The sequence below is a fragment of the Aptenodytes forsteri genome, unplaced genomic scaffold (genome assembly GCF_000699145.1).
Source record: "Aptenodytes forsteri isolate BGI_AS27 unplaced genomic scaffold, ASM69914v1 Scaffold97, whole genome shotgun sequence".
Lineage (NCBI taxonomy): Eukaryota > Metazoa > Chordata > Aves > Sphenisciformes > Spheniscidae > Aptenodytes > Aptenodytes forsteri.
This window is the reverse complement of record NW_008795036.1, coordinates 1,924,389-1,939,274: the sequence shown is the minus strand read 5'-3', so window position 1 is coordinate 1,939,274 and position 14,886 is coordinate 1,924,389. Positions and strand designations below refer to the sequence as shown.

At 45.7% G+C, this 14,886-nt stretch overlaps 1 protein-coding gene across 1 annotated transcript in view; it reads left to right on the top strand.

Annotated features, from left to right (window-relative positions):
* Positions 1-14,886, top strand: part of SCGN (secretagogin, EF-hand calcium binding protein) — a 33,929-nt gene that overhangs the window by 2,183 nt on the left and 16,860 nt on the right. The window contains exons 2-5 of the mRNA XM_009276688.2: positions 675-745; positions 13,322-13,414; positions 13,702-13,791; positions 14,501-14,557. Coding sequence (XP_009274963.1) covers positions 675-745; positions 13,322-13,414; positions 13,702-13,791; positions 14,501-14,557 — 311 coding nt within the window. The remainder of the gene's footprint in view (positions 1-674; positions 746-13,321; positions 13,415-13,701; positions 13,792-14,500; positions 14,558-14,886) is intronic.

Sequence of the window (14,886 nt, the reverse complement as noted above, 5' to 3'; positions counted from 1 at the left end):
TGTCCGCCTGGGGGGTGGGGGCGGGGGGTGCCGCTCAGAGGGTGCCCACGAGGGTGGGTGCTGCGTGCGTGGGCGCTGGGGTGGACGGGTGCCCATCTGGGCGGGTGCCACGTAGGGGGTGCCCACGCGGGTGGGTGCCCCGTGAGGGGGGAGGGCGACCGTTTGGGTGGGAGCCCCTCTGGCTGCGCGTGCAGGTGGGTGCAGTGACTGTGGGTGCCTGGACGGGTGCCTGCACAAGTGGGTGCCTGCCAGCGCGTCCAAGCTTCACCCCCACGGGGTCCTGCAGGTGTTTCAGAGCCCCCCTCTTCCTCCTCCTCCTCATGCCCTAACATCAGGTCTGAAAATCCCCTTTTTTAGGCCAAATTTTTGGCCTTTTCATCACCTCCATGTCACTTCTGCTATTCCCTCTTGTGATCGCAATCTGGGGTTTGGTTTTTTTTCCTGAAAAGTTTTCTGTAAGGAAACCTTCTAAGGGAGCCCACAATGCTGTGCCCAGCACCCACATAGACGTGAACTGATCAAATTGAATAGGAAACCCCCCAAGTGGGCAGGCAAGGCCCCCAGCTGAGACCCCTACCATGCAGCTGTGAGCCCCCCTGCACGCCGCACAAGACCTGGTTCCCAGAGCTCAGGCAAGTACCACCTGACCATTAATATATTTGACTTTTGTTTAGACAACGGTTACATAGAAGGGAAGGAGCTTGACAATTTTTTTCATCATCTCCTGGAGAAACTGGGACCAGAAGTAAGTACCATGCCGCGTTAGTTGTGCATCAAGTCCAAGTAAAAAGGTCATTACATTGAGAGATTACTTGTATTTGTTGTTCCCTGATTGCTAGCTCCCTTAGCAATCCCCGAGGTAAAGAGCTTTTCTCTTGGCGACAAGGTGGCATTTAAGCAGGTACGACAACACGTGCAATCACCTGAGCAGTTCGATCGTTTGTTTTCAGTCCAACAGCTGCTGTCACAGTGAGACTGCAGTTGGCACCAGCTGAAGGGGCTGGTTGGAAGCGTGGAAAGTCATTTACTGTCGTTGAACAGGAACAAATGAAAAAGCACCAGCACACAGTCTGGCAGGGCGAGGGGGAGGACAACGGTGATGATTTATTCAAGCGAGTGCTGATCGGTTTTGTTAATATGAAAGGTTTCTTTCTAAGGTCAATTTTTAACAAATATACAGTACGCCTGTTTTGCCGAAAAAGGCTGGAAGCTAAACAGGAGTCAATTCTGTTGCTTGTAAGGTCAAGACCTGGCTCTCAAGTGTTTCTGGGTTTCTCCCCTGGTTTCCTTTCCTATTTTTGGCAGCATTTCCCCTCTCTCACTCTCTGCATCTCAATTCTACCAGAAATTGCACGACAATTTACAGGGGCTGGTTTCCTTAGCTCCAGGTCATACGTTGCCTTTGACTGTCACCATCGGTGAAGGAGAAATCCTGCCGCTCAGGTCAGCTGCTCAGAAGTACGTAAAGCATATATTCTGATAACGGGTTTAATATTTTCGCTACGCAGCATGTGCCCAACTAGGAAGAGAAATGCAGTAAGCATCTTCCAAATGGAAGGAGAGGGTGTGCCAAAATCCAGAGATGAAACAATTCCTTTAAGCAAAAAGTAATTAACGAAAAGGGAAAAGGTAGCTGATAAAAGGCATAAATTCGAGAGTATCAACTGTAAAATCAGAATTATACTTACAAGCCAATTAGGATTCTTGGATCTTTGGGGCTACAATAAAAAAACAGAAGCTGTGAATAATTTTTCAAACACATTTTTGTTTAATTTGCAAGTAAATTTGGATTGAAATATTGGCAGTTTCTGCAGAAATTTCTTTCTAGAGCATGGACGGTTAGATGAACAGATAGGCACGTAAAAAGACTGTAAAGCAAATCAAAAAAGATTCAACAATAAGTGCTAAGAAACACTAGGGACACAGAAAAACTGATTTGAAGAGAAATTGAAAAGCTCATGATCGCTTACCCAGGAACAAAAGATGAAATTGGGAGCTGCTAGTCTTGAGGTATTGAAACACCAGCGCAAAGCACGCTCAAATGAACCCAGCGACAGCAAACGCGAGATGTTGAAGGAGAGGCTTAAAATGAGGCCGCGGAGCTCAACGCTGCAGCGGGTCGCTGAAGCAAGGGACCTCCAAGTGGGGCTCTCTAGAGTGAGCTGTAGCTGGTGATAAAACCGAGGTTTAGCCAGGGATGTCACACTGCAGGCAGCTTCCTAATGATGAGAGGTCAAGAGAAAACTTCCAGCCCCGCTCTAGCCCGTAGCTGCCCTTGTACATCCCTCACATGAGATTTTGGGGACAGCATCACACCGGCTGGGTTGCAAACCCAGTGTGTTACACCAGTTGTTGTGGTCTTGCTGATATCGACGTGAACTCCATTATACTGTGTTAGGTATCGGCACACAGAACATGCAAAGTGAGGGTGTTCTAGCAATGAACGATTCTGCTTCGAGAAATCGAGAACAGTTTCGCTGATTGCCAAAAGTCGCTGCTCAGATGACTCCAGCTTAAACCAGCACCCTCATCTAGCTTGCATCTCCTTTGCTTCTGCTGTCTAGGTTTTGCCATTAGAAGAAAAAGCTTAACACAAATTGAATGAAGAGAGAACCAACTCCCTCTGTCCCTATTAAATAGAAGAAATAGGCTAATTCTGGAAGACAGTGCTCACTAAGTGCCAGGGTGCTCAAACAGGCTCTCAAGTGTTTCTGGTTTTCTCCCCTGGTTTTCTTGCCTATTTTTGGCAGTATTTCCCCTCAAGCAGTATTACCCTGAGTGATAAGATGACGTGTTGCCTCGTTCCCCTTTGCCAGCAGTCTGGTTTTGGTTCTCATGGTTGTGTAGGGACAAAAGGGTCTCCTATCCAGCAGGCAGCAGGCAGAGCAGTCTGCCTCGGTGGCAGAAAACCCAAGGGGAGCTTTCTCCTGCGAGACTGAGAGCAGTCCCCTGCCCCGCTCCCTGAGGTATGGGGATCGCCTGTAGAGCTGGATTAAACAAAGGTCTCTGCTACCTCTGTACAATGAGTTTGTCTAACAACATTGAGCCATTTTTCTTTTTCATGTGATTTATGTTGTACAGGCTTGTGGTTATAGTGGGAGGGGTAAAGAATCCCCTTTGTACTGGTTTTCACCATCCTACAGAAAGAAAGTGTCCTTCATGATACAAGCAGTGAGCTGGGACTGAGCATCTCTCTGCTTTAGCGCTCATTTTGACCTTTACTTCTTCTTTGGTCTCTTAAGGTCTCTGTTTCCTTGCACAGTAAAAGGGGGAGACAGTAATACACTGGCATAACTTCCAGATGTGTCGCAAGGATTAATTAGTGACTACATCTGAAGTGCTATACAAGTGATAAATAATGTTATCAGCACTGGAAGTTGTCTCTGCTTGAATAGCGAACGGCTTCATAATTATATTTTTTCAGCCTGCACTCTCTAAGCTGTTATTTTTCTTAATGACCACTGTAGTCCTTCAGCTCTGTTTTTCTTCCCAGCTACTCTGCAGCATCCCCAGCTGACACTAAATGCCAGGGGATGGGAGCAGCTGGGAAAACAATGCAAAAGGGAGCCCGTTGGGAAGCTGGGAGGCACAGCTCTTCCTGACGGCTCTGAGGGAGGAAGGAAACTTGAAATACCATCCAGCGAGAGAGGCTAATTCATCACCTTTTATTGAACCATCAAGAATTGGGGGCGGGGAAGGGAAAACTTTGCAACAAAGGTAGACGTACAATAAACCAACCCAAATCCCAGATGCTGCTTTCTGTCTCTCCTCCTCCAGCAATGGGCAATTGCTGGAGGCATTTGGACACCGCCCTTAATAACATGCTTTAACTTTTGCTCAGCCCTGAAGTGGTCAGACAGTTGGACTAGATGATCGTTGTAGGTCCTTTCCAACTGAAATAGTCTAGTCTAGTCTAGTCTACTCTACTCTACTCTACTTGTAAGAAAATGCCTTTGATTTCCAGGTGTGTTACATATCCATAAGGCTTCAGTGAAACGCGGGGGATTTATGACACTAAAGTTTATATAAATTCTCCATCAGCTGGAGGGGCTTCTGTGGTTTGGTTTGTTTGGGGCATATGAGGCAGAATCGAGGGTAATTCAGCCACACACCAGCACAGGTTTGTGAACTGCTGGCATTATCCATCTGCTGCTGTTATTATTCCTATGACTTCTCTCTAACCATTTGAGCATCCAGCTTCCAACCTGCTGCTGCACGGCTGCTGTGAGCTGCCTGTGCTTTCTTCTGCTCACTCCTTAACCTCTTTCTTCTACATTATGGACACCTTTCCATGCATTTTCTAAAAGTTTTTATACTGAGGTGAAAACTTAGTGAAAAGGACGGTTTCTTTCAGCACTGAAGAAGTAATTTTATTGGAACAGGAACTACAGTCCCTGCCTTTCTCTCTTACATTGCTGTACATCTTTCTTTCTGTATAGAGATCATTTAGGATCGTCCTTGCTTGCTTTTTGCTATAGTTTTAATGAAGCTCTATGTATATTCTCATAATAATTAGACAAGAAGAGTTTTATAGAAGAAAGGCTATGAATTTTGGGTTTGGATTACTGAAAGTTTCCATAAAACCAATGATGTCTGGGCAGATACAGAGGGAAATGCACATTGCCATTATGCTTGCAAGGCTTTCACAGAAAGGTATTTCACTTTGCTTAAATTATACTAAAATTAGACAGAAGACTTTCAGATAAAAGTTGGTTACCCTCACCTAACTGTAAGCGTGTAAGAGACCATGTGTAAAAATTTTTGAAGTGTAAATTTGATCAGGCAAGACAGGTATTAGCCTTCTTACAATCCCCCTGCCCCCAAACCACCTGGGTAGTTATGGCTGGAAGGGACTGAAGTTAATCTTCAGGAGCTCACCCTGAACAGCCATAAAGGATTTGTCTTTGCTTTTTACTTCCAAAGAAGATGAGCAGCCTCCAGCTACTCTTGCACTTCATCCTTACCTTGGACAATGTATTGCCTGTCAGAATTATGCATTTAACTTAGTATGGTCAGGAATGCAGCAGCTAGTCATTCAAACAAAGTTTAATGGCCAAAATATCAGCCAGCCTCAAAGCCATCCAAAGCAGACTTCCCTTATGTTTTACCATCCCAAGGGACCCAGGGTCATAGACCAGGTCTCTGGTGACCAGCAGGTCAACAGCAGGAAGACCCCTAGCAGAAAGCATTCATCTTGCATCCTCCTCCAGACTAATTCAGAAATCTAAATCCTGAGTTGATCCTGATTATTTAGATATAAGGAAGAAATCCTTTACAGTGAGGGTGGTGAGACACTGGAACAAGTTGCCCAGAGAAGTTGTGGATGCCCCCTCCCTGGAAGTGTTCAAGGTCAGGTTGGACAGGGCTTTGAGCAACCTGATCTAGTGGAAGGTGTCCCCGCCCCTGGCAGGGGGGGGGGGGGGAGGTGGATTTTTAAGGTCCCTTCCAACCCAAACCATTCTCTGATTCTGGTTATTGCCAAATACAGTTTTTTCTTTACGTGTGGCCTTTGTCAGCCTTGATTAGCCTGACTGGTTCCTATTCCTGTTCCTGCACATTACCGCAGGGCACTACAAGCACCTGGAAGTATCTCTAAATGCAAACTCAATGTGCCTATGGGAAAAAACAGACACGATGTGTTCTCATTTCCCAAAGGCATGTCAAAAAACTTTCAGCCTAGCAGAAATGGCAGAACAAAGAACCTGTCCAAAGCCTAACCACAAAACCGTGAAAGCACAGGGAAGGCTGTAATAGTCTTTGTTGGATGCTCGTGTCTTCTATGTGAAAAAATATTTCCCACATATGTGCTGATGAGAGCTAAAGAACGAACCAAAACACAATGCGGGATGACAGGATAAGCAGTCATCTATTGTAGCATGCAGGTTCACAGTAAATCCTCACCAAAATACAGGGCCAAATTCTCAAGTGATAGCACAGCAGTTAAGTAAGCAAGATGGGCCCGAACGAGAAGTTGGCCCAGGAGCTGCAGGGTGAAATCCCACGCTAATGCAGGCAATCCAACGTACAACTGCATGGATGAAATGAAGTCATTCATGTGATTAATTTTTTTAATGCTACGGGATTTAAAGAAGAAATGTTTGGCCAAAAAAGGTTCTTCTTCTAAGGTCAAAGTGTACGTTACTGATGTCTCATCTGGTCTTTGCTGGCCTCCTGTCTCTACTGTGTGGCTTTTGGCATGGTAATAGTTGTTGAGTTTGTTTTCCAACTAGCCTTCTTGGCAGACATAATTTATTTTCATAGATCTTGTAGGAACTTGATATCGCTGGGACCCTTTGCTCTTCTATCAAATTTGGCTGAAACGTTGTTAGGAAAAACATGTGCTCAAGCCAGCATTTTCAGATAAGCCTCATACTTTTTCAAGAAACAGGCTATAATAGTCACTTACATTTAGTTTCTTCTTGCTTTTTATACCCTTTTTATACCCTTAGTGGCTTGCTTCCAAAAATCATGTCAAGAAGGAAAAAAAAAATCAATTTATGACAAGACTGTCTTGATCGGCAGGAATTAAATGACACGTCCCCTTTCATCAAGTAGGAGAGGCTCCACAGTGCTCCCTACATTCGCTTTTTATCCCCCCAAACAAATGACTCATAGTTGTGTTTTCATCAAGGCAAGCTGCTGCCAAGCACGTGGATCCCTTAAGGAGCAAAAATTTCATTAGACAGCACGAGGCAAAGAGTGCGACAATATAAAAGGAATGGATTCACAGAGAAGACAAATTACAGCCAGGTTTCCAAAGAGTCATAACCAACCATGACAAAGAAATTAAATGCTGTGGAGATTAAAAAAAAAAATGTGAGCATGCCCTTTCCGTTATTACCAACAGTATTAAAAACCAGATTACCTTTGTGATGCTAAATACTTCTAAAGGGTTTTCGTGAAAGGGAAGACGAAGACTGGACATGGAAAGGAGAAAGCAGAAAATTCATTTGTTATGGCAACTTGAAGCATAGAAACTTTTATCTGCAAAACTCTGTGGAAGAGCGTCCATAGTAAGAAATTTACTCCTTAACCCTGAGAAACGTATGAACAAAGCCACAGCAATATTTTAAACTGTGTGCTTTTATGAGGACAAAAATGACATGGCCTTCTCCTCATGGTACATAGTAAGGATTTCTTCCTTGCCTGGATAGTGAGAACATGCAGCGGCTCTTGGAAGCCAGGCAGCATCCGAGCTGTGACGGACCAGGGCAGCTGAAGCTTTACAACTCATATGAAGCAACCTGAAAAGGGGTTAAAGCATCCCCCATTCCAGGCTAGCTCCCATCATTGTTACAGTCCAATGAGGATCATATTTCATGGAAATTAGCAGAGGGTTGGGGGTTTTTTCCCTAAAATGAGCATCAGGAAGACATTGCTGGGGGTTTACTTCTGCTGTAGGACCCTTTCTGGCCAAGCACTTGCTCTCCCAGCAACCGCACCCTTCCTCAGCTCAACCCTGAGCGAAATTGGAGGCAGGTCTTAATTCAGGTATGTTTTCCAGACTGTGGCAGGGAATCCTCTTCATTACAGTGTTGACTGATGCTAAACGTGAGCAATCTCTACAGCTGTTTCTGCCTTAAGTAGGCAGCAATTCAGGGGAAATTGTGCTCCTCTGTCAATTAGGGCTATTACCTCTTGATTAAATCCTCTTCCAGAAACTCAGGGAGGTGCATGCAGCAGGGAAAACAAGGAATGACAAGAAAGGCCTCCCCAATACAGGCAGCTACCAGAAAGGATGCAACAGCATTCACTTAAACGTTCACAAAAGGGAAATTTTATCTAGCTGCTAACAAGTCTGCAAAATTTTAGCCCAAGCAGTGAACACTTGAGAAAGCTTTGCAAACCTTTGAAATGGGGGAGGGATCAACTGCTTGAGACAGGCAACATAGTCAAGACAGCATCAGCTCTGATGAAGAAAGCTGTGCTCAACTACAGCTGTTTTCTTGCTGCAAAGCCATTTCCTCTTGTCCCAGCTCATAGAGACAAGAGGCACAAATTTGTATCGTGCTATTTGTACAGTTGCTTTCCAGAGCAGAAAGGTGGTGTATTTTTTTTTATTACTCCCCCTGTAATTCATAGAGCTTGAATAAATGGAGCGTGAGCCTGAGGCATTTGAAAGCAGAGCGTGTTTGGTTTTTAGGCTTTCCTGCTTGTTGCAATCTGTAGTTGAACAGCAAGTTAATAATTAAAGGGAAGGAAGGAAAAACAAACTTCCCAGGGAAGCCGGTGGCCATAGCACTCGGTGCAGCACCTGTGTTTCTCTGTAAATGCTATTCGTCCCTGCATGTGCCTGCCTGGAGGTCTCCCATTCTTCCTCTTCTGCTCTGGGTCCTTCCCCCTCTACCATAGGTCTTGCCCCGATCTGGGAGGCAAGGAAATATTTGTAGGAGCCCAAAGGCAGAGAATAAAAAATCAGGCCTCTTGACCAGCGAGCTGCCAAGCTTTTACCTTTGGCCTCCCCTCAGCAACCTCATCACAGGGTGGCTGAGGCAGCGAGGGGGCCCCTGTAGCCCCCCCGGCCTGGCCGGTACCCCTGTGCATCCCAGCTCGGCCCCGACCCCAGTGCTTGGTGAGAAATGCCCTCTCACACCGCCGGCTGGTTGCTGGATCCCTGCCCAGGCTGTGCCTGCAGAAACTGCCTCAACTGTAATTTCTTCCCTGCCAATGTTTATTTTGTCCCTTTTAGGGATACCTGAATCTCGTCTGTACAAATCACCAATGCTATTGAAAAAAAAAATCTGCTAATATACTTACATGACTGTAATTGGTTGTTATATCTACAAGGGTTTTAAAAATTTTAATAGTCCCCATATTGTCTCTCTTTATTTCCCTGCTGACTGGCTTTGCTTGCTATTTGTCTCTGTCCATCTCCTTTCTTCTGAGCAGACCTTGGAGTCCCAGCTGGGGTGCCCCCTCCTAGGGCTCCCAGGACATTGCACCAGTACAAGTAAGACCAAGGACAACATGTTTGGCTAGTAAAATCCTACCTCGGCTCCATAAATCCTGGAATATCACATAGACAATACTTTTGTCCGAATACTTTTCTCCTGTTTCTGGAGCATGCTCTTGTCTGGGCGTGAGGCTCCTGTTGAACCACTCACAAGCTTCCCAGCGTCGCTGCCTCACTGTAGCAATGCCACAGCCCTGATTTGGAGGCAAAACCATACACGAACAAAATCTAAACAAGCCAGAGAATTGAACTTGCTCCCTAAGCCTTCAGGGAGGGATCGGCAACTCCAGCCATCTGCCCCACTGTCCTGGCTCTGCCCTGCAGCCTGCCCAGGCTGCCCTACCACAGGCTGCAGACCTCTGAAATCAGATTAGAGAGTCAGCAAATACAGCAGGAGTCTGCAGTTCGCGGCCTGGCTTGGACAAGGGGAACAAATCATGCAGATTACGTGTGAGGGTTTTTCCAACCTTTTAAATGTTTTTGGAATGGAGAGGCAATCAGAGCAAGCTACTGGTCTGCAACACCAGTAGGTCGACCTTGGACACCAGGTCTCCCAACCTTGGTTTCTGCTTGGAAGTGGCATGGCTTATTTGATTTTTTTTTTTTTTTTAATCTTCTGGGATTGGGGGGGTGTTGGTAAACATAAAGGTGACCTTTGAAACCTAATGGTCATAAACCAAGATGTATCATTCTGAGTATAAAAATTTGTAATATACAAATAATTTTTCCTTGAACGCGCATCTTGGGAAAGCCAGTTTGTGCAGTATCTTTTACTTCACTTTTATTCTTTGGGAGTAAAGGTTGGGTTTTAGTAGAGCCACTACCACTTGTGTTTCGTAAGTAGAATATTTATGAACAGAGAGAGATTGTCCAATTTGAAAAATCCACTGTAGTGTAACCCCTTGGACTAAAAGCTGTTGGAGCTATGTAAATATTATAAGTATTTTGGGTATTTACTTGATGCATCCCATAGTTTAAATCAGTTAAAAATTAAAAAAAAAGGAGGCAGTCCTATTTTTATGTAGATAACAACGTTCCTGCCACACAAAGCTCAATGAGTGGTGGTTAATAGCTGACACGTAGTTGAGCAATAAGCTTTCTTGACAAATGACTAGTCTGAACTCCACAGCTCACTTTTCAAATATCGGCTATGATTATCGTTTCAGAAATAACTTATCCTTCTGGTCACGGAGGAGGATAATTTCAGAGTACTTTGCAAGCCTATTGAAGTCGGCAACTGATAGGCTTGCCTAATGCCGGAGAGGTGTATCAAAGCGTCAAGATGCCGTCAGAAGGCAATTTAAATAGCACGAGGGCGAGTTATAATGCCGAATGGAAGGAAAACTGTATGTGCATGGTCAATGGTGTGCTGTGCCCCCGATGCCTGCACGCAGGGGGGGCCGGCAGTGAGCACCACCCGGGGCAGTGGTACAGGCACCTGGCCACACAGCCCAGAGGGCTCGCTGGCCACCACCACAGGGATGGAGCGTCCTGCAGCCATGCCCTGGGACCTACTCAGGGCCACCACCAGGCAGGCCCCGGGAGGGGGACTGCCACCTCCAGCATGTCCCTGCAAGATCACTGCTGGGACGGTGATCTTGCTTCTTAACTGGGAGTTTCCAGCCCTCGGCGCTGTGCCCCAAGGATGCCTCTGGGGGATGCGCCCCACCTGCCCTATGAAGAGGGGTTCCATTCCCACTCCCAGATTCCCAAATTTTCCATCATCTGGCACATCCTAGTCCTGTATTACTCTTGGTGAAGGAGTTTCACTTGTTCTAAGTAGAGCTCCCTTTTGGTTATTTTGACGTGACATTTATAATCCAAAGCCCATTAACTTTTTCTCCCCTGATTTCAAGGTAGGATCCTCTGCACTGACAACACTATTAAAGATTTCTGTATAAGCCCATAATGACTTTGTGCAGGTAAGTGCTCCTGAGCTCTGAGTCTGCTCTGGAGTAAGGTGGAGGCAAATTAAATTATATCATAAATGATCAGTCATAGTACCTGTGTATCCATCTACCTATAGATATCTTTTTTCTGTTATTACTAGCAGCAAATTAAGGCTGCAAACACCAGTCACATCTAAACATGTGGGGAAAGCTGGTGACAAAGAGGGTGCAAAGGTAGACCTTAGCTTAACAAAACTAAGCAGAAGATACTTCATTTTCTTTTTGATTACCTCATCTGTGACATCCTAGCGTGTCTCTACATCTCTGTCACTGACTCTGGCAGCTGCTGCTGAGCAAAGGCTGTGCAGCGGTACCGCTTGAGAGCAGCTGGAAATTGCTATCATCACCTGGCTACTACTGAATGTGGGTATGGCCAAGGAAGTTTTGGGGTGTGAGGCATGTTCAGTTTCCAGCGTGGTGGTTTCAAATACCTATCCAAAGTGAGAACATGAGCTGCAGTTGCTGTGTGTGCAGCCCAGCCATGTTATTCTGCTCAGAGGTGACAAACCTTACAGAAAGACCTCCTTCCACCCCATGCAACTTTTTGCAGAGCAGCGCAATTGCTGCTCCAGTTCACGCTTTGCAGAATCAGGGCCTAAAGGAGCACATAAGGCAGTGAATAATCTGAGGCCTGGAGGTGCTACATCCAGGGCATCATGCAGAGCACGCACACCCGCTGTTCACTCTGCCAGGACAGGGCAACAGAGAGTGTCCTTTCCTAAAACATTTCTATTTGCTTAGCTTCTGAACAGCCAGGCAGGCTGCACTGATGTACTGAGTAACTTGGAGAAAGTCACTCACGGTCTTGTGCCACAGTACTAAGAAAGCACAACCTCATGAGCCTGCAATAGTAGCTGAAAGGATGAGAAACTGGGTTAGAAGACCCAGGAAGACACAGCTATAATCCTAACTCCACCTGGACATAGAGATAATAAAACGTTTGAGGTGTTTTTCTTCAGGGGTAGGGAAGAACTTAATTTCTTCTCTTGAAAAAAATGCTGCAAAAGTATGCCAAGAGCCAGTCTGGGTTATCCTCCTCCCTCCGCTCCCAGAGAGGGCCATCTCCCATGGGACTGGGAGAGGAGCCAGGACCTCCTCAGTGCGGGTGTGGAGGGTAACGTTGGACTTCATTTTCGCTTGGGAGAGATTAACTAGGTGAGCTTCCCAGCCCAGCCACAAAGCTCATCTGACCGGAAGCCTGTCCCCAGAGTGGGGAGATTGTGTAGCCAGTCAGACCAGATACCCTAAAGGTTACTGCTAAGAAAAAGAAATCATGCCTGATGAACCTAAGCATTGTATTTTACCTGTCACAGCAATGCCTGTGAAAACATAAAACCTGACAAGTTGTCGTGGTTTAACCTCAGTCGGCAACTGAGCACCACACAGCCGCTCGCTCACTCCCCCCACCCCCGGTGGGATGGGGGAGAGAATTGGAAGAGTAAAAGTTTTAATAATTGAAATAGAATAAAATAACAATAAAAATTAATAATAATAGTATACAAAGCAAGTGATGCACAATGCAACTGCTCACCACCTGCCAACCAGTGCCCAGCCAGTCCCCGAGCAGCGGCCCCCCCGGCCAGCTTTCCCCAGTTTATGTACTGAGCATGACGTCACATGGTATGGAATGTCCCTGGGGCCAGTTTGGGTCAGCTGTCCTGGCTGTGCCCCCTCCCAGCTTCTCCTGCACCTCCAGCCTTCTCAGTCAGTAGAGCATGGGGAGCTGAAATGTCCTTGGCTAGCGTAAGCTCTGCTTAGCAACAACTAAAACATCGGTGTGTTATCAACATTGTTCTCATCCTAAACCCAAACCACAGCACTGTACCAGCTACTAGGAAGGAAATTAACTCTATCCCAGCCGAAATCAGGACACAAGTCCTGAAAACTCCTCACTATGCATAAATTGATTATGGGGTTGAGCAGATGCAAAGGGAATGTGAATTGCTTGAAATCCCATGCTATTAACCCAGTAGCACTGGCAGGGCTGGGTGCCAGGTCTTGAACCAGTTGACAGGCAATAATAAGCAACGATCTAGCTCCACTGACACTTTTCAGGGCTGATGATCTAATGAACTACAGGGTTGTAGTTCAAGGATAAGGACATCTTCCTGAACAGAACAAGATGAAAATGAGCAGCATGGAAACCGCTGCAAAACCAAACCCCAGTGATATAGTGGGAACAGCTGGCTAAAGAAGCAAGTGTCACTGAAGTATTTTGGGGTCTCCAAACACTGGTCTTCCAATTGAAAGCTTAGTTGCTACAAAGCTATGCATAGCACTAATTTCCAAAAATTCATCTAAGGTGGTGTGTTTGTGGGCTTTTAGAAGCATTAGCCCCCAACTGTAACGATGCAATGAGCCTGGTGGTTATCTGTGAGTGAGGAGAGATTTCATGCACGTGTTGTTTTCCCCACGGCAGAACACCATCACAGGAGAAAAAGTTCAGAGGATGAAGGAGCAATTCATGTCTGCCTACGATGTCACCACAGATGGACGCTTGCAAATCCAAGAGGTATCTCTCCCTAGCCCCAGCACAGGATTTCTTTTACAGAAGGAGGGAGAATTAGGACCTAGGGCAGACTTGGGAGATATGGGAGATAGAGCCTGGGTGGGGAGGAGGTGAGTCATGGAGTGCTACATTAGCCAGATCTCTTGGTTTGGGGTTTATTTCCAAGGCAACAACACGCCCCGCTTATACTTCCCATACTGGCTCAGCAGCCACCCAAGTTTTTTCATATCTTTACTTTCATGGTTTGGGTTTGTTTTGGGGTTTTTTTGATGTGGTTTTTTTTCCTCCAGCTTGCAAATATGATCTTGCCAGATGATGAGAACTTTCTGCTGCTTTTCCGACGGGAAACTCCCTTGGACAACAGCGTGGAATTCATGCGGGTCTGTATCTCCACATTGTCTCTTCCCCTTGCTCACCAACAGCTTCTTCAATACCTACACTTCCACTGCCCGTAGAACATAGCATGGGAAATATGTGGTTATTGTGGAAGCAAAACACGTTCTGACCTGTCCAGATAGAGAAGGTTATACCATTTTACGCTGCCGCATTATCCTGGCAGGGTGTGGGGTGGAAATCTCCATAAGCTGGGCCAGCTGAGGAGCACAAACCCATAAGGTTTCCTTAACTGTGCCCAGTCTCCATCCACTCTCTGCCCCTAAGTATCCCAGCACAGAATTTCAATTTTTCCAAGACTGCTTGCAGTTAATTTTATTTCACACCCAAACTGGGGACTTCTGCAGATCAATGGCCAGTTGTGTATGGCCTTGACTTTTACTCAGGGCGATAAGAGAAGCTGCATGTACAAATTAGGTAAGAAACACGGAGCAGTTTCTTAGTCTTTTCTTCCTTTTATAGACAGTGTGTCTGCATTACGTATGTGATAGCAGCATGTCACATGTACAGCATCCAAATGCGAGTAAAAGCTATTGTGTGGAAAGTTTATTTTATTTTGTCTACAATTAATTAAATATTGGATAATGCAACAGCTTGCTCATTATGGAAGTCCTGATTTGAATCTTTACGATCTATCACCCGAGCAGATGATTAACTGCAATATTTATGTGATCATATCAATCTATCTCCATTCAGATCTGGCGCAGTTACGATGCTGATAGCAGTGGATTTATTTCAGCTGGTGAGCTCAAAGTAAGTTATTCTAACATGTCTGTTCGGGTTTGATCTACAGCTCACTGATGTCAATGGGAGCCTTTCCATCAGCTTTACCAATTTGCTGCCTTTTTGTGTGGTTGACGAATGGCATTTCTAGGTTGTTCACGGCCAGTTTAAGAACTGGGGACCATCCAGCCTTCTGGCACAGCTGCAGGGACCCTGCTGGGAGGGATAGAATCATAGAATCATTTAGATTGGAAAAGACCTTTAAGATCATAAAGTCCAACCGTAAACCTAACACTGCCAAGTCCAGCACTAAACCATGTCCCTAAGCACCACATCTACACGGCTTTTAAATACCTCCA